This window comes from Monodon monoceros, unplaced genomic scaffold (assembly GCF_005190385.1).
Source record: "Monodon monoceros isolate NGI ecotype Baffin Bay Population unplaced genomic scaffold, NGI_Narwhal_1 Super_Scaffold_15, whole genome shotgun sequence".
NCBI lineage: Eukaryota > Metazoa > Chordata > Mammalia > Artiodactyla > Monodontidae > Monodon > Monodon monoceros.
In genome coordinates, this window is record NW_021703771.1 from 22421850 (window position 1) to 22441666 (window position 19817).

General features: G+C 41.1%; 2 protein-coding genes across 2 annotated transcripts in view; both read right to left on the bottom strand.

Annotated features, from left to right (window-relative positions):
- Positions 1-9214: 9214 nt before the first annotated feature.
- On the bottom strand, positions 9215-18789 carry GJA10 (gap junction protein alpha 10). Its single transcript, XM_029223813.1, is given in 5 exon segments — positions 9215-10359; positions 10362-10425; positions 10428-11028; positions 11030-11887; positions 18621-18789. Coding segments are annotated over 4 exon segments (1632 nt in total). The 5' UTR covers positions 11872-11887; positions 18621-18789; the 3' UTR covers positions 9215-10234.
- A 484-nt stretch (positions 18790-19273) lies between these two features.
- CASP8AP2 (caspase 8 associated protein 2) overlaps positions 19274-19817 on the bottom strand; it is a 39750-nt gene continuing 39206 nt past the window's right edge. The window contains exon 11 of the mRNA XM_029223812.1: positions 19274-19548. Coding sequence (XP_029079645.1) covers positions 19545-19548 — 4 coding nt within the window. The 3' untranslated portion in view covers positions 19274-19544. The remainder of the gene's footprint in view (positions 19549-19817) is intronic.

Consider the following 19817-nt stretch of genomic DNA (forward strand, 5'->3'; position numbering starts at 1 on the left):
AAGTATTATGTGAAGTTCAGAGAGTGCTGAACCAGCATCTAAAGACCTGAGTCATTAAGGTTGCACTTCTTTCCATTAACTCGCTGTGACCTGGGTTAAATGACTTAACCTTCCTAGGCCTTGGTTTTTCTCTAAAAGTTCTGATTCTGTGTCTATCTACCAGGGTGAATAAAAACTCTGGAACACAGGATCTGCCTTATTCATCTTTGTATCTCAACTTACTTTGTCCCACATATAATAGGCATTTAATAAATAGTCAATCCTTCCAGGTATTTAGGTGACTGAGAAAACTAGGAGCAATTTACTTAATTAAATCACTTATGTGAATTATAAAATAAATATATTTGTTTAGAAACTGATAGACTATCTGATTTCCCTATCTACTTATAAACTGTGTAGGAACAAATGCAAATTAAGAGGCTTATTCTCCCTGTTGAAAAATAAGCGGAGAAACTCCTCCTCTCCCCCCATTCACCCCTCCCTTTTCGATTTTTTTTTTTTTTTTTTGTCTGTGGGGCGGCTTGTGGGATCTTAGTTCCCCGACCAGGGATCAAACCCACGCCTCCTGCAGTGGAAGTGCGGAGTCTTAACCACTGGACCGCCAGGGAAGTCCCACCCCTCCCTTTTCTTTCAGAATTTCTTTCATTCTCCTTTTCAAATATATGTAAGTCTTTTAAAATAAGCTTCTTGCCAGTTTCACAAATGAGGAATTTTTCCTCAAGGACCTGGGAGCCATTTCTTTAGAATTAATTCATCAATAAGGAAGGTAATGCCCAATGGCCAATTTCAATAGCCTATTGAAAGCTAGGGGCTTTTTCCCCAGAACAATGTACCAATTCATAATTTTTTGCAAACAATTTCAGAGTGTTCCATTATCCAGGTTCACCCATAAGCAGTTGCTCTTGCACATACCCCCCCATCATACTGTGAACACTTCTTTACTTTCTGGTACAGCAAGGTATTTCAGGATCATCTTTTTTCCCTCCTGCCCCACTCCTGGATCATCCATATTTCTAAAGAGTTCCTTTTACTGAGGAATAGTATTTAGAGACCAAGATCTGTATGGTATGAGTGCTCATTGTTATTGGTGTGTCACTTCTTCTAGGCCCTTTCAGAGAAGAGAGAAAGTAAATATGAATATGTATAATATACACATGTATATAGACATACATATTCAAATCATAAGTTCACACTGATATCTCTAATCCAATCCCAAAACACAGGATCCCTCGTCTTCCCCCTTTCCATATTTGTATCATCCTTTTCCCATAGTGAGAACTCTGTTTCCCACAATAATCAATATATTTTCTTCATTTCTCAGCTTTACAATATACACAGTATAATTTCAGAATTGCTACCTTCATACCACTGTAAACAGCAAACTTACTAAATGGAGATTACAATTTGTTTGCAGGTTTTTTAAATTTGTTTTTTGTTTGTTTCTTTGCTTTTTTGTTTTAAACTAAAGATATACAGTCCAAGTACTGTGTTCCAAGTTTCCCTGGATTAGATCTTTTTTTTTTTCCTGTTCTAGGTGGATATATTACTTTGAAATGCAGATAAGTTCACCATATTCATAGACCTTTGATTTTAAGTTGAAAAGTAAGAGAAGTTGACCAATGTTGTTAAAAGTATTAGAATGTTTGGGAGAACTTGAGGATTCCTACATGATAAGGTACTGATGTAATAAGGAAGAACCTTTTGTATTCTATTACAAGTTAATCACTAAAGGGCTGTTGCCTATAAGCTTAAATTATACATAATGGCCCATCTCTGGGAACCCTGCTTCCCAGGTAATAAGCATTAAGCTAGAATACCTTTGTTTCCATCACAGGAAACAGCCTGACCAGGCCCACCTGTGAATGACTGCAGAGAGGAAGAAATTAACACATTCCCTCCTGAGGCTGATGGGAACTAGATGTTTGACTTTACTGCCTCCCCTTCTAGTATAAAAGGAGCCTGAATTCTAACTCAGGCAAGATGGTTCTTTGGGGCACGAGCCCACCTTCTTCTCGGTCTGTTGGCTTTCCGAATAAAGTTGTTATTCCTTGTCCCAACAACTCATCTCTCAATTATTGGCCTGTCGTGTGGTGAGCAGTATGAGCTTAGACTCGGTAACACTCAGGAATGTTTTACTTGTCAGGGATTTTGTGTTTGTCCTACAAGTATGAAGTGTTTAAAAAACAGATCAAATGCATTACATTTATAAATGGAGTTTAAAATATTGAAGGGAATTTAATTACTATACTCTATAAATGGGAGTGATTATTAAGTTAAGTTCCTCAAACATTAAAGTCCTCCAGGCCTTCCCCGGTGGCTCAGTGCTTAAGAATCCGCCTGCCAATGCAGGGGATACGGGTTCGAGCCCTGGTCCGGGAAGATCCCACATGCCGTGGAGCAACTAAGCTCGTGTGCCACAACTACTGAGCCTGCGCTCTAGAGCCCGGGAGCCACAACTGCTGAAGCCCACGAGCCACAACAGCTGAAGCCCATGCGCCTAGAGCCCATGCTCTGCAACAAGAGAAGCCACTGCAGTGAGAAGCTGCACACCGCAACGAAGAGTAGCCCCTTCGCTGCAACTAGAGAAAGCCCGTGCACAGCAACAAAGACCCAACGCAGCCAAAAATAAATAAATAAAAAAAAAAAAGAATGAAAAGAGTAGTGAAGTGATGACTACTTGAGATGAATTTCTAAAAAAATAAAAGTCCTCCTTTGGCCTTCCATTCTCATATTTCATGTAACAATTTTAATAAAACTCTGCATTATTTTGTTCTGTCATTACCATTACTGTTCCAGTAATCTAAAACTTTGTAACAAATTATTACCTTAAAACACAGTGACTTAAAAACATCAACCATTAATAATATTTCACAGTTAGGGAGTTCAGGAATTTGGGCAGGGCTCGGATGGCAATTCTTCTCTTCCATGAGATGGTGATTGAGGGCATTCAGTGGTATTGAGTTAGTAGATGGCCTGGTCTGGAGGGTTCAAGATGGGTTCACTCACATGTCTTGTGTCTTGGCAGGGATGGCTGGAAGGCTGGGCTCAACTGGAACTGTAAGCTGGAATGCTTACATGGCAACTTGGGGTTGAGAAGAGAGAGAGAGAGATCTCCAAGAAGAACCCTGGATAGAAACTGCAAGATCTTAGAAGTCCTAGAACATCACTGTCCTTGAATCCTATGGTCAAGCAAGTCACTAAAGCCAGCCCAGATTGAAGGGGCTGGAAATTAGACTCCACTTCTCAAATGGAGAAAGCAAATTCACTCTTCTTCCACCTTTTTATTCTATGCAGGCCCTCAACAGATTGGCTGCTGGTCACCCACAATGGGAAGGCAATCTGCTTTACTCATAGCACAGCCGGGTTAGGGCACAGGAGGTAGGGAATGAACATGAGGCAGGAGTCAGCCCATGAAGGCTTTATGTGCCAGGCTAAGGAGTATGGATTTTATCTCAGCAGGATATAGATAATGCAGACCTTTGTGTCTTTGGAACAAACTGATTCTCCCAATAACTTGAAGCCTTTGTTACAAGGTGTGTGGCCAGGGATAGGAGAGTCTGGCCACGGGACAGAGGACAGGGCTAAGTGGCTCCTTCCATGGGAATTGAGTCCACCTTCATGATTCTCAGAACTCAGACGGTAATGACCAGCCAACCAGCCTCACCGACTGGATAGTTAGTGGACATCACACAGCCATCCATGTCTCTGTGCTCTATAAGAAGTGTTCAGTGCTTTTTTGATGCACCTCTCCTGGATGGCTCGGGACCACTGGGAGGGTGGGGAGGGTGAGGAAGTGGTGCTGGCTTCAGTCACTCCCCTGGAAGTTGGGAATGAGATTCCCCAGCACCTGCTGGCCCACAGTCATGGCATCACTACTGACCATGATCCCAGCAGAAGGATAAAGTCATGTGATGCGAGTGTTTGCCAGTGCTGTAATCAATATTTTATGTAATGGCATCTAGGGACGAACATCCAGCTGCTTCATCCCCAAGAAATGAGCTGATGAGAGGAAGAAAACAGAAAGCTTCCCTCCAGCCTCTGGTGTACAGACGGGAAGCGTGTTGAGCCCAGGCTGCAGGCAGAGCTCCCAGCCTGCTCTGGAACCACGTTCAAGGGTCCAAACTGCTGCTGCTGCAGAGTCGGCTACTGGTAGGGATGGTAGCACATCCCACTTCTCCTCCCCTCGGATGGCGGCTCTTGCCCCTAGATTTTCTCTGATGGGGTAGAGTGCCCTCCCTGGTGTGTGGAGAGCATTGGATCGGCCTCAGGCAGCACGGCCAAGCGGAGCAGTGAGAGGCTGAGCCCAGCAGTCAGGGAGCCCCCGATTCACAGCCATTGCCTGATTCATGGTTCTGGAGGGGATGGTTCTCAGAGTTCCTCTTGCAGTTTGAGCTGACAAACATACAACTTTTATCTCACGGTTGCCAGCTGCTCCTGAGTCTGTTTTTTTCTGGTCCCAGGATGCATTATTTTTTCATAACGGATGAAAGTTCTAGAAGCATGTTCTGAAACAAAACAAAATAGACTCAAAGGGCTTGTAAAAGCCAGTCCTGCCTACCCACCTGAGACTCTTTGTGTGTCACAAATATCCCAAATCCAAACAAAAACCTCCTACAGAAGACAATCCCCCGACCTTGCCCCAGAGATGAACGTGCACGTAAGGGGTTCTGTTCCCCAACAGCGCTGTGGCAGAAGATCTGAATCCCACCTGCCATCTCCTCCTCATTATCCAGTTGTGGTTGTTTTGTCCAAGATCCAGGTCTAATACTAAAAGGCCAACCTTTTCCAAAGCTCCATCTTTGTCCCCTCCACAATTAACCAGAATTTTTGACTTTGCAGTAATGTAGAATGGGAAAACTGAACCAAATGTGGATGTTCCATTTTGTAATAATCTATCTTAAAAATATGCTACACTTAGGTTGCCTTGTGTAGGGAGAGCAGGAAGCAGCAATGGGATATGGGAGAAGGACTTGGGTCGAGTCAGACAAGCTTGGGATACAATTCCAGCCCATCCACTCACTCAGTAAATATTAATTCATGTCCCTGCTATGTCCCAAAGACTGTGCTTTACCACATCCTAACTGCATGACTTTGGACAAGTCATCTATTTCCTTATCCTTAAATGGGAATAATCACAGAGTCACAGTGAAGAAGCCCATGGCAGTGTCTAGACCACAATCAGGGACTCAGTAAAGTGGGAGTCTTTCCCCCTCTTCTTTAGACTCTTTGGTAATTGATATATTATGTAAAGCTCCTCTGCCAAAAAGTTCAATAAATTATAACAATCAACTCTTCAAACACCCATCTAATAACCCCTGTTAATAATGTTGAGTCAAAAAAACCTTCCCAAATGAGGCAAAGAACCTAGAAGTCACAGAGATTTTAGATTTAATATAATATTAAAATTTTAAAGACACCATACACAGGGATAAGAAATAAGCAGACTGAGAGAATATCTTTCAATACACATATAGACAAGGAGTTAATACAATATCATAAAAGAGCTCCTAGAAATCAGAAGAAAAACAAATAACAGAAAAACAGACAAGGATAATTCATGGTAGAAATACAGATGGCTAATAAACATAGGAACAACCTTACTAGTAATCATGGAAATGTAAATTAAGACAAACATTTTGGAAATGTTGGGAAATGTTATGAAACATTTCTAGTTTGTCAAATTGGAGGTGGGGGGAGATAACGTCTGATATTGGCAAGAGTGTGGGGAAAGAGTGCTAATGCACTGGTAAAGAGGATCAATTGGTATAGCCCTTCCTGAGCAAAAACTGGCAGCATCTATCAAAATGTAAAATGTGCATGCCCATTAAAACCAATAATTCCACTTCTAGGTACCTATCAAAGATATATGTATGAAACATTCACTGCAACATTGTCTGCGGTAGAAAAAACTTAGAACGGCTAAATGGCCATCAAGTATCTTATGGTTCATCAATTTCATGGAAAAGCGTGAGGCATATAAAACTGAGGCATCTCCATGGGTGCTGATATGGAGAGTCCCTGAGACGTATCATTAATTAAGCAAAAGCAAATTGCAGAGACATCTCTACAGCAGGATCACATTTATATTTTTGAAAAAAATAAAAAATATGTGTGGACATATATTTGTCCTCAAAGACAGACTGTGAATGCAGTGAGGAAGGTAGGAGAACACACCCCATTCTGTTCACAGTGATTGTCTTTGGTGAGGGAAGTGGGAATTGAGTCCAGGTGAGAGTGAGAGATGAACCCTCACATGGTCAGGTTCACATTTTACTCTTATGTTCTTTTACACTGCTTGAATGTCTTTCAATGAGCATGTACGACTTTAATTTGAAAAACAAGAAATAAGAAAAAGACTCTTCTTTCAAACGATTAATAGTGGTACCCCTGGTCTGAGCCACACTCCCCTCTCACCTGGACACTGTGCAAGCCTCCTAGCTGGTCTCCCTGATTGCACTCTTACCCATTGTCTTGGTCTATTTGGGCTGTTATAAAAAAATACCATAGACTGGGTGGATTATAAAGAACAGAAATTTATTGCTTATATTTCTGGAGGCTGGGAATTCCAAGACAAATGCACTGGCAAATTCAGTGTCTGGTGAGAGCTCAGTTCCTGGTTTACAGACAGTCATCTTTTCACTGTGTCCTCACATGGTGGATGGGAAAAGGAGCTCTCTGATGCCCCTTTTATAAGGGCACTAATCCCATTCATAAGGGCTCCACCCTCATGACCTAATCACCTCCAAAAGGCCCCACTTCCAAATACCATCACACTGGGGATTAAGGTTTCACATATGAGTCTGGGGGGGGACAAACATTCAGACCATAGCATCTCTACAAGAGACTCATCAGAAACAGTGATTTTAAAAATATATGTAGCAGACCACCACCACTCCTGCACCATCCACCTCAAATTCCTTTCCATGGCCTATAATGCCCAACAGATCAGCCCTTGACCATTCCAACCTCGTTCCTAGTTCTCCCCTCCATGATCATGGCCCAAGAGTGCTCCCCAGGACCTTGGCACAGCTGGCACCATCAGCCATGCCACGGTCCTGGGGTGGGTGGGGCATCACAGGTAGAGGGATCAGTATGTGCAAAGGTCCTCAGCTCTGTGGAGCTACAGGAGAACGCTCTTTGTTAGCACTTTAATGTCACAAAAGATTGGAAGAGGTCGCAGGGCAACCTTCTTCCTAATCAAAATCTTCCTCCTCTACAGTGGTGGTTCTGAGCTCTGGTTGCACATTGGAATCACCTGGGAGTTTTAAAAAGTAGTATTGGGGGCTTCCCTCGTGGTGCAGTGGTTAAGAATCTGCCTGCCAGTGCAGGGGAAACGGGTTCGAGCCCTGGTCCAGGAAGATCCCACAGGCTGCGGAGCAACTAAGCCCGTGTGCCACAACTACTGAGCCTGCTCTCTAGAGCCCGTGAGCCACAACTACTGAGCCCATGCACCGCATCTACTGAAGCCCTCGTGCTCTAGAGCCCGTGCTCCACAACAAGAGAAGCCATCGCAATGAGAAGCCCTCGCACCACAACGAAGAGTAGCCCCCGCTTGCCACAACTAGAGAGAAAGCCTGCGTGCAGCAACGAAGACCCAATGCAGCCAAAAATAATAAATAAATTTAAAAAATAGTATTGGTGCTCAGGCTCTATCTGCAGATATTCTTATTAGGGCATTTTTCAAAGCTTCCCTGGTGATTTAAAGTAGAATTGGGCATGAGGATTACTACTCCATAGCATCTCTGACGGGTGAAGGCATTCAACGATGAGGGAAGTCTTCATCACAGAGGGTAGCATGGGTTCCTAAAACTCAACCAGCATTCTTCCCCATGCTCACTCGGCCAGACTAAAAGTCTGCTCTCCATGCCCAATGAAGTCTTTCCACAAAGAACCAACCTTGACAGAAACTTATTTAGTAATCAACAAGCTTAGACTTGAAAACATTGCGGGGTTTGGGTGATGGCAAGGGAAATGTCTTGGAGTATAAATCACAGCTCTTCCAGGTGTTTTTTCTGACCTATAATAGTATGGATTTCTTTTGCAGGACAGTTCTAAGGGGAACAAGTGGCAAAGCAACTGTGGTACCTACCAGAAGTCATTTCACTCTGAAACACCAACTGCTGCGATCAGAATACATCTGATTGAGCCCTAAAACTTCGGCCCTCTGGGACCTGATACAGTGTAAGAAGCTGTTTACAGTCCATGTATTGAAAGTGGATGTTAACAATCCTTTGCTTGCTGCACTAATTTCCAATGAAAAGATCCCTCTGTTTGCAGTAAGTATGATGTGTCAGCTACAGTGCTCTGGAGCTGACGGCTGTGGCCTCAATCCCCAAGACTTCCACCATTTGGGGAGTGAAGCGGCCTGTCAACCCCCTAAGAGGCTTGGGGGAAAGTGACCATAAGTAGGAAATCTCTGTGGCCAAAGGCATTATTTATAATTCTTAGAAACATAAACAGGGAAGAAAGAGGAAGATGAAGAAGAAAGAGGGCCTGTCGCCTTCATCATCTTTTCTCCAAGCTCCTCAGTGAGGCTGGTCTCTCCCAAAAGATAATCTGAGATTAAGAAAATCTGCTTCAACTAAACACTGCTTTTTCTTCCTCAATTTTCTGTTAATACAAAGGCTCCTCTCACATGGAGTGAGGTACAGGAGAGAGAAAATGATGAAAATTGTCATGCTGACTTCACAAATGCAGATAAGAAGCAGTGGCCACTGGCAAGGTTACTCTAAAATGGTGGATCTCGGGAGTTCCCTGGTGGTCCAGTGGTTAGGACTTGGCACTTTCACTGCTGTGGCCCAGGTTCAATCTCTGGTCAGGGAACTATGATTCTTCAAGATGCAGGGCATGTCCAAAAAGTAAAAAAATTATAAAATAAAATAAAATAGTGGATCTCAACCCTGGCTGTACATTACAATCGCCATGGGAATTTTAATAATACCAATCCTCCATCCCATCTCCAGAGATTCTGGTTTGATTGGAAGTGGATAGGTCCTGGGCATGGAGATTTTTTTAAAGCTCCAGATGACTCTAACTCAAGCCAGAGTTGAGAACCCTGCTATAGTTTGGCATAGGGTTCCAAGCAGCCATATAATAATCTTACACGTAATCTCCTGAGAAGACAGCTGGTCACTGACAAGAAATGAGTATAAGTTTGAAAAAAGGCATTTTAGGAAAAATCTAGGTATGATGATTCCTCCTCAAGGTATGGCGTTAGCGCAGTAACAAAATATCTCACTCATGGGAGATACGAAACTAGGGTAGAAGGGTTCAATCATTATTAACACAAAGAATGAAGCAAAGGAAAAAGCAAGAGTGTGAGTTCAACCAAGTGAACTCAATTGGGAAGTTCCCCTATTAACTTGGGGGATTTTTCCTTTTAATGGAAAAAAGTTGTTAGGAGCAGTACGTAAAACATGTGTCATTCTCTTCCTTTTTTTTTTTTTTTCAGAATTGAGAAGAATCCACAGTAAATATCCATTATGTCTTACAATGGCCAGGGAATGTTTATTCCACAGTGGCTTTTCAGAGAACAGAATTATCAAAACAATATTGATCTTCGTCTTTGTGAAATATATCAACAAATATTTGTATATGACTTTTAAATGCCAGAGCTATTAAAACAATGGAGCACACCCTCCTTCCTTAGTGAGACAAGGGCAACTCAAGGTTACAAATGATCCCTCCTCTGATCCATTTTCCACACTCTGATACAAAGAGCTGTCTAAAGTGCACCTCTGATCCAGTCACTCCTCTGCTGTACATCCTCTATGGGTTCTCCACTGCCTCCCTGCAAGGCCTCCATGCCCCCTTCTCCAACTTTCCCTCTCTCTGAAGCCCTCCTGCTAGTCTGTGCTCCAGACACACATGGCTCCCCAGACAGCCCTGCTATGTCACACCTCTCAGCCTTTGTCTGTGTTCTCCTTGTACTGGGACAGCCTCCTTCCATGTACCCCAGTCCTCCCAGGTCTGGAGAAACTCACCACATCTTTCAAGACTCAGTTCAAAAGTAGCTTCAACTATAAAGCTTTTCCTGACCCATCCAGAAAGAATTGACTTCTCCCTCCTTTGCACACCACTCCCTCTAACATGGCACCTTACACCGGATCATTTATATGTTTACCTAATTTCCCATCCAGACTCTGAGCCCTTTGATGGTACACATGATATTTTATTCATTTATATACCCAGCACTTATAAGACTAATTGATAAAAAGTTTTCAATAAGTTTATTTTACGAATTAAATTCAACTGAATGTGTTAAATGAATGAATTTAACTCTCCATAAATTAACCTCTCTCTCCTCCTTTCCCTCTCTCTCAACACACACATATATACACAAAGAAGGAGGAAACAGAAGGCTAAGAAGTAACCAAAGTGGAACACCTCTTGTGAAAGTTCCATGATCAGTCAGGCTGTCTGTCTTTACTTACCATTGATGTTCTATGCCCAGTGGCTGAAGGCAGAAGTGAGGGGCTGTTTTCCTGGTGCGGAAAGTCCAGGCAAAAGCTGTTTTGAGAACTGGAGCTTACTGAGTCACTGTACAGCTGTCCCTTTTCAGACAGCAATCTGGACAGAAAGCTGGCCTCGCGACTGCCCATGCAAGATCTGTCTGTCTGGACTCTGCTCTCTCTCATGCTGCCATCGCTGTGTCTGCAGTGACTGTGTAAATCTGTGAGAGGCTCCCCTGAGGGTTGCAGGTCCCGGGACTGCTCCCAGGGTCCTGTTGTACGTGATGGACAATGTCTAGGAGCCATCGTGGTACCCAGCCAGGACTGGGGTGTTGTAGTCTGCAAGCCAAAGGAAGAACGGTCTGGTTGCTGTGCTGAGTGCTGAATTCTAGCACCATCATCCCAGGGACACGGGCTGTGGACATGGAGCTGTCCTCTGTGCTGATCCGCCTTAGCCCAGTCTTTCTTACTACAGCAAGGGTCTACCTCAAGTTGCCTGGGCTGTGGGATGTGCCACATGGTTTTAGAATTCGGCACATTGACTCGGAAGACTTGCTGTTGATTGCTGGCTTGAAGTAGAGACTCCTTCAGGGAAAGGAGAGCAATTCATACACTGCTGGGCCGCTGAATATTTTTTCAAATGAAATGGAGGTCCCCTTTCGTCCTCAATGCCCTCACCGCCGGATTTGTCATAAAGTGCCCTCATGATTTTCCTGACCCCCAGATGAAATATTTCCAGTATGTTGAGGGACAAAGAGATGGCTGCAATGCTGTGCATAAAGAGCATGAAAATGGTCTTCTCTGTGGGCCTGGACACAAAGCAATCCACTGCATTGGGGCAAGGAGGTTGAGTACATTTGTAAAGGGGGTGCACTTGAAACCCATAGAGCATATATTGGCCTATCATGAACCCTACTTCCAGCACAGATCTGGTCAGGATGTGTAAGACATAAGTACGCAGAAGACATCCTTTCAGAGGGACTTTTTGGATCTTCTTCTGCTCCTCCAACTTCCTCAGTTCTCTATCTATGTTTTGCTGCTCCTCCAGTTCAAGCTCTGGATTCTCCATCTGGGCTCTAAGCTGTGACTTTTTCCTCTGCCTCTCCTTTTCAAAGGCCCTGAGGCTATAAAGTGCATGGCCCATATATACCAGAGAGGGAGAAGACACAAAGATGATCTGTAAAACCCAGAACCTGACCAAAGAGATAGGGAAAGCATCATCGTAACAGATAGTGTTGCAACCTGGCTGCTGGGTGTTGCAGGCAAATGCTGACTGTTCATCATCCCAGACATCTTCAGCAGCCACACCTAGTATCAGCATCCGGAAAACGAAGAGGATGGTCAGCCAGATTTTCCCCACCATGGTTGAGTGGGAGTGAGCTTCCTCTAGGATGCCACCCAATAAATTCCAGTCCCCCATGGTAAGGGACTAATGTCTGAAATATACAGAAAACACTGAGGTTAACAGCATCCATGGATGTAATATATAAAGACGAGCTCATCAGTACAGCAGGTCCTCTCTTCGTGTCAACAAAACTACAAAGGATTTTCCAGCTCTAATATTTATGGCCTGTGCTTGCTGAAACAGGGTATTTCTAAGGAATATGTTTTGGGAAAAACACTAACGACCCTCCCCAATCTGACCCAATTCCCTTCCTGTCATCTTCTCTCCTACACAAAGTTGCCTGTCATTCTGGTATACTCATTGGCCATCATATTTGTACAATGCATTCCATTCCACAATTTTGCTCATTTTTCTAACATATGAGAAGCCATATTTACCATACATCCTACATGATCTTAAATAAGTCTCAACTCCTCCAGGAAGTTTTCCCCAGCCATCCCAAGTCAGAGTGATTTTTCCCATTCCTAAATTCACACAACACTAGTGTTTATACCACTCACTTGGTACTGTGCCTAAAATGAGTTTTGTGATAGTTGTCTTATGTTACCTTTCCTGAAAAGGTACTCTTTTTGCAGATAGGGACACTTTCTATTTCATTTTGGTCTGGCACACTAAGGTATCAATAAATAATAGTGGATTGAATTGTCTTCTCTTTTTAAGACTCAGTTCCTTGACGCTATCACTGGAAAAATCATCAACAGAAAAACAAAATAGATCCTCATTATGTATCATCGATGGTTCCCACCGCAAGACTGAAAGTACAAGTAAAGAAAACAGAACTCAGCCAAATAAACCCTCAGGAACTGGCACAGGGTAGCAGTAAAGATTAAGCAGGCTCAGAAACAGTACCAGCAATGACATATGATTACATCTACAAAGCCACATCTGGAACAGCAGGTTTTCACAGAAGCTCTGCTTACTTAGAAGAAAAGTGGGTGGTGGTGGTGGTGGTGGGATGAACTGGGAGAATGGGATTGACATGTATACACTAATATGTATAAAATAGGTAACTAATAAGGACCTGCTGTATAAAAAATAAATAAAATTCAAATCAAACAAAAACAAACTAACAAAAAAAAAAGAAGAAAAGTAAATATAAACTGCTTCTCTAGCAAGCTTGGGTGCTGGGAAAGAATCAAGGCATAGCTGATATGAATAGGTTACTCGGTTTACCCTGAAAAAACCAAATGTTTTTCAAGGTTCAATGAGGTTAAAATATTTGAGAGCTTAAAGGCTTCTAAGATGTGGAAGACTTCCATGTATCAAAGACATAGAAAAAAAACAGGATAAGTGTTATTAAGTTAAAACAGATAATGAAACAATTCTCTCCGTCCACAATTCATTCATTCAACAACGTTTACTAACATGTTACTATCACATAGGCATTGTGCTAGATGCCAGGGAATTCAACAATGTATACCTGGTCCAGCCCTCACAGTACTTAGTCACCAAGGATGCCCAGTAACGTATAAAATGGACAGTGAAAAAAAACAAATGAATATCAACTCAAAAATACAAGAGAAAAAAACATGGAACTGTTATATTTTCCCTACTTATCTCCAAACACAAAAATAAATTCCAGATGGGATACAAGTATTAAATGTAAAAACTAAACTATAAAAGTATTAAAGTGAAATGTAAAAACATATTTTATATCTTGAAGTAGAAGGTGGCTTTTGAAGCCCATTAATGCCAGAAATTATAATTGGAAAAAACTTACAGATTTTACTCAACAAAACTGAATGGCAAAAGTGGAGATGTCCAGAAGACAACAACAACAAAAGTTACAAATTAGAGATAAATAAACATTTGTGAATAATCATTGAATAGGTAGAAACCACTTAGGGACAAGAAGAAAAAGTAAGCCAATGACAAAACCTTGAAAAATAGCACAGGGGAAAAAAAGTCTACAGATTGGGGCTTCCCTGGTGGCGCAGTGGTTGAGAGTCCGCTTGCCAATGCAGGGGACACGGGTTCGTGCCCCGGTCCAGGAAGATCCCACATGCCGCAGAGCGGCTGCACCCGTGAGCCATGGCCGCTGGGCCTGCACGTCCGGAGCCTGTGCTCCGCAACGGGAGAGGCCACAACAGTGAGAGGCCCGCGTACCGCAACAACAACAAAAAAGTCTACAGGTGAAAATGAGAAATGGCCAAAGAGAAAGAGGGGGAAAACCATTAAGGGCAATGTCACTGAAACCAAAGCAGGACAGTTTCAAGAAGAGAATAGCTGACAATGCTAACTACACATACACATACCACTATTTAAATAAATAAATTTAATGGTGGGATATACCATGCTCAGTGATTAGAAAACTCAAAATTTATAAAGACAACAATTCTCCCCAAATTAATTCATCCATAGATCACTGAGTAAAATAAAATCCTATAAATATACATATATGTGTATGCATATGTATAGGAAATGCATGTGTATGTGGCTACAGAAGTATAGAGAAAAAATACAGAAGGGCACACATGAGGAAGTTCATATAGGTTACTGGAGGTCTGTAGGAGAACATGAGGGTGGAGGGTGGAGCTTAAAGGGAGAGGCAAAAAAGAAAAAGGAAAAGGAAAAAGACTCTTCTAAGAAAGCATGACTGATTTTTATCTAATATATACATTTATGTAAATTTATAGCTGTATGTACATACATATGTATAAACAATATTTTAAATAAAAATTTTAAAGTAGTAGGTACCTGTCAGAGTTTGGAAGAGGTATTAAGGAGACTATTTTTACTCTATATACTTGTGAATTGTTTGTAATTCAAAAATTAAAAATGTAGTCATCTCTAGCACATGCAAATAAAAAATCAGATTTAAAAATTGTGGACTTCTGCCTCATTAACAGAAGCAATAATTTACTAAGCTCTATCCTCTCTTAAAGAGTTTAGGTCCTTTCCCATAATTATTCCTTTAAAATTGTCTGCCCATTATTCTTTATTTAAAAAAAGAACTCCTTTATTAGCACTTTAAAAAAAGCTAGAGCTGCTATTTTCTGTAAAAACCCCAAGGTGAAAAAGCTAGCTCATTTTATCAACTTATTCTCTGTTTAGAAATCCTAAACTATTTAATGCTTCTTTTTGCCACTCTCGCTTTAAAACTAGTAAATTATAATTTTTAAATAGCAAGAAAAGGAACACCGAAAAACAGAAATACATGAAACAGAAATACAATCATGCATGTTAGCATGCAAGAGCAAGATCCTTTAGACAAGCATTCCTATGTTTCCTAAAAAAACCTGTTTTTTACTATTAAATAACTACAGGTCCAAGAAATATTCTTGAATTTTCTTTTATTATCAAATACTAATTTAGCATCTCCTGTGTAAAAAGTCAGTGCTCCTTTCCTGAATTTTATTCCAAATATTATCTTTGTATCCCCACAGGGATTTCCTATATTTCTTATAAACAAGAGATACCATATATTTACAACTTACCTTAGGAGTGGATAAAAAATTAATGACTGGGCTCAAAGAACCTTCAAGTTGGACCATGTGTGGCTAATTAGTGGAAATACTGCTGGTTGCAGATGTAAAAGCTCTGACCCACTGGCTGTGGGGACCAATGCAGAATAAGCGCAGTAACTTTGATCAATGGAGTCTAACCTAGTCCTCCCCTGAGGTCAAGATGTCCTTTGGTGCTTTTTAATTCTCTTGTCATATTTTTTTCTAATTGGCATGAAGCTGGAGACCCTCCTAGTATATCATATTTGGAAATGAAAGGTGAAACGAATGAGAATTTTCCTTTTTCGTTTGTGGATGATAATGGTGATTTGACTTTGGGTGCATTTCTTTCAGTCAATTGATTGCTCTGGGGACTGATGTCACAGATCAATGGGTCATGTCCAATTTCATCAACAGCTGCCTGGGTTGAGTCTGGCCTCACCAAATGGGAACAAATAATAACAGTGACAGTCAAACCCAAAGTGCTCTTGCAAATCATGCCAGGCTGAAAGGAGAAATAGCTCAAAAAGAAATTAAGCATTTTTAGACCACCAAGAGGGGGCTGTGCCTGGTCTGTAGGTTATGTGTTCTAGCAATATTCTATTAGGCTGAAACAGGCAGCTCAGGAAAATGTTCTCTTCCAGTAGAGAATGTGAGAACCTTAGAAACCTCTATCAAATTTTCGTAAAGTGTTTTAATTCAGAGAGGTCAAATGATTTGCCCAATGCAGACAGAGACCAGATCTCCTAACTCCCAGCCTTGTAGCATCTTACATTAGTCACATGTCAAGTACACAATCTAACTGCCACCTTAGAGAAGTTGACAGCAAGGGTGTCCCTAGAACACAGCTCCAAGGCACATTTCTAAACCTGCTCTTTTCCATATAAAATACAGAAAGTGCATAAAGTTATTGACACTTCATAAGTATCATCTGCCTATCCTATTTTCACATATTTAATTTTAAAAAATGGATGATAATGAAAGGTAGACAGGTAAAGAGGTTAAATTTCTACTACCCCAGCACACTAGCCTCAAATACAAACTGACTGCCAGAATTAACTAGAGGTGAAAACACACAATGTATTAATATGTGTAACTGTGTAGTATAGGGTACATTGTCCAAGAAAGCCCTTGACATTTAATCCTAAAAGTCAGCTGCAAAGTAATTAATACGTTTAATGCATTTTACCAGAGCCAAAACATTAAAATCATACATTTAGGGCTTCCCTGGTGGCGCAGTGGTTGGGAGTCTGCCTGCCGTTGCAGGGGACACGGGTTCGTGCCCCGGTCCGGGAGGACCCCACGTGCCGCGGAGCGGCTGGGCCCGTGAGCCGTGGCCGCTGGGCCTGCGCGTCCGGAGCCTGTGCTCAGCGGCGGGAGTGGCCACGGCAGTGAGAGGCCCGCGTACCGCCAAAAAAAAAAATCATACATTTACGAAAAGAACAACTCAGAAGCATACATAGAATAACCCCTAATATCAGTTGCCTCAAGGAAAGGTAACCCAGTGACTGGAGAAGAGGTGAGATGGATACTTTTATATGGTTCACTGAACAGTGAATGTATTACCTATTCAAGAAAATAAATGTGTAAACTAGAATATAAACAATAAATGGAACCATGTATCTGATTTTTTAAAGTCTTCAGCAGATGAATCAATCTTATCACTTCACTCTTGAAGACTTTTAGCAAGTAGGTGAATATCTTTAAGACAGAGGCACAGAGTGGGCAACTCTCCATAACCTCACAGTAATAACTGGAAGTTACTGATGAGGTAAGTAATATTAGCACTACACAGCTGTGGGAAAGACACCCACTGCCTCATTCCAGCCGGCCCGAAGGCTGAGCAAATATCTGCACACTAAAGGCTGAGAACCACTCCACAGACAAGTTTGTGTGTTTTTTTTTAAGTTCCTACTTTTACTCTCACCGAAAGTTATGCTGAATCTATGGAGTCACTAGGAGACCCAAAACACACTCAGAGAAACAGAAGGGAACAGAAAGCCTAGAGAGAATAAATGTCTCAGGATAGAGAAAGATGCACACCGGGTGAGAGCTTCACCAGCCACTGCCTTTAAGGCTCGTCAATGGTGCCCGTATTCACCATGCCACCTTGTTCACACCCAGTGATATAAACTCCTATGGGCAGAAGTGGAAACCAAAAACTTCGCGACTTTCTTTATTCCAATATTTGCCTTATTGCAGTGGTCTGGAACCAAACCTGCAGTATCGCTGAGGTCAGCCTGTACACACTTTACCAACGTATCTGATCACTCACCCCTAGTTCTTGAAATATTTCCTGCACTTGTTTTTTGAGTATTCTCTCCAAAAATGTTTACACTGCGGATCTTTGAGTGATGAATATTAATGTTTTTTATTAAACCCTCACATTTGAATAACAATTTAAATGGATATAAAATTTTAGGTCCAGTACCTTAAAAATACTGTTTCCTGACAGCCAGCATTGCTCTTCTGAAGAGTAAGGTCAATATGATTCTTGTTCCTTTATACAAGGATTGACTGTTTAAAAACCTTTAGATTTTTCTCGTTATCCTTGATACTCCTAATTTCAGTATGTGTCTAGATGTGGGTACTTTCTTCTTTCTTGTTTGGCACTCTATGGCCCTCTCAATCTTCAAATTTTTTCTTCTTCTGACCTCATTTGTTATTTGAATGTTGGCACATCCTACTTCTGTCCCTCATCCCACTTACATCTGCATTTATTTTCTATTTATCCTTTTTTTGCTGCCTTCTGGAAGAGTTTCTCAATCCAACTTTTCAACTCACTAATTCATGCATCAGCTGTATCCACTCTATTTTCATTCCATTTTATTACATTTATTTTAAATATTATATTTTTAATATTTCTACGTGGTTAGTTCTGATTCTTGTACCACACTGCCAAAATCTTCTCTTTTTCCTTTTAACGTTTATTGGCTTTATCTTAGATTGTTATGGTCTTATGTAATCCTGGTTATTTTCTTTTAAACCAGTGGTATCTCTTAGCTGCTACTTTGTTTTGGCTCGGGAACTCATTCACCTGGTGGTAAGGGTCCTGAGTGATAGAATGCACTGGGGAAGGGCTGAGGGCCAGCCCTCTAGGCAGCCCCAGCACTACAAAACCACAGTTCATTATTTCAGTTCGTTATCTACCAAGTAATCCTTCAGGTCAGGGCTTCTCCTGCAGATACTGGACACTGTGGGAGAAATGGCAATTTCCTCAAGTCACTTCACAGAGTCCAAAGCCTAGATTGTAACCCATCAGTACCACCAGTCTGAAGGGGGGAGGGATGAATAAATAATGCATAGCTAGTTAATCCTTACCTGTTTTTCCCAGATCTTCACCCCAAAGGAGTTTTTGTGCTGCCCTGATTTTGTCTGTGAGGACACCTGCAGCACTGTTCGCTGTACCATTACCTGCTGTGAGAAAGCAGGCAAAGGCAACTGGTTTTCTCCAATTAATCTGCTCCAACACATTCAGCCAGCCACGCATTCAGTCAGCCACACCCTAACCAAGAACCACTTCAAAATAGCCCCCATGTTCTCTGGGAGTTTTACAGTTTTTTTTGTTTCAATTATTATCTAAGCACGTTAAAAGAACATTCTAATCAAAATATAACAGAACTTTACATGGTTTTATTTATACATTACTGGTAAAGAAAGCAAACTTTATATAAAAAGTTTTATACAAATAGAAAAGTCCTTGGCTAGGTACAGCCATTTATGTGTGTGTATACACCCAAACATACACACACAAACACAAAGTATTTTACATCATTATAATTATACATATTTACAGATACACTATTTAAATTATTTTACAATTTACCAAATTGAGGACAGGCAATTAGAAAAGCAAATAAAAATGGATGAAACGAACTAAATAATGGTTAAGCTTAAAATTCTACAAAACTATTTTTAAAAATCTAGAAAGAAAGTCATTTCTTTGAAATATCAAAACTAAGGTTTCAATACTGTTTTGTTGTTGCTTTTATCTTAATAACAAGTTCTAACCTGTTTAAAAATAAATATCATGACCAATAACAGATAAGCAAATCAGACTGATGTCAGGAACAAGGTGAACATGCTGGCTCGAGATTAAGAGTCAGCAAGTTATGACAAATGCAGATTATTATCTGGTAATCAAATGTCATAAAACTGCCCTCTCCTTCCCCATTAAAAACATGAAGAATTCCAAGCTTCTGTGTAGTTTGCAATATCAATTAAGACTCCAAGGAATTCAGCAACTTATCTGTAATGTAAGAAAATGCTCAAGTTATGATTCTATTTTTCTGATACGACCATCTCATAAAGTGTTGTTCTTTTAAATGAGTTCTCTTAGATAATAAATATTGGTGGTTAAAGAACTAGCTTTTTATAGACTCAGTTTGGTAACTTTATCCTTACACTCTGATTTTGATAAGAATGTAATGAGACTATAGTACCTGAAGGAAAAAAAATCAGTTAAGAAACAAACTAGGGATTGGGATTGACATATATACACTAATATGTATAAAACAG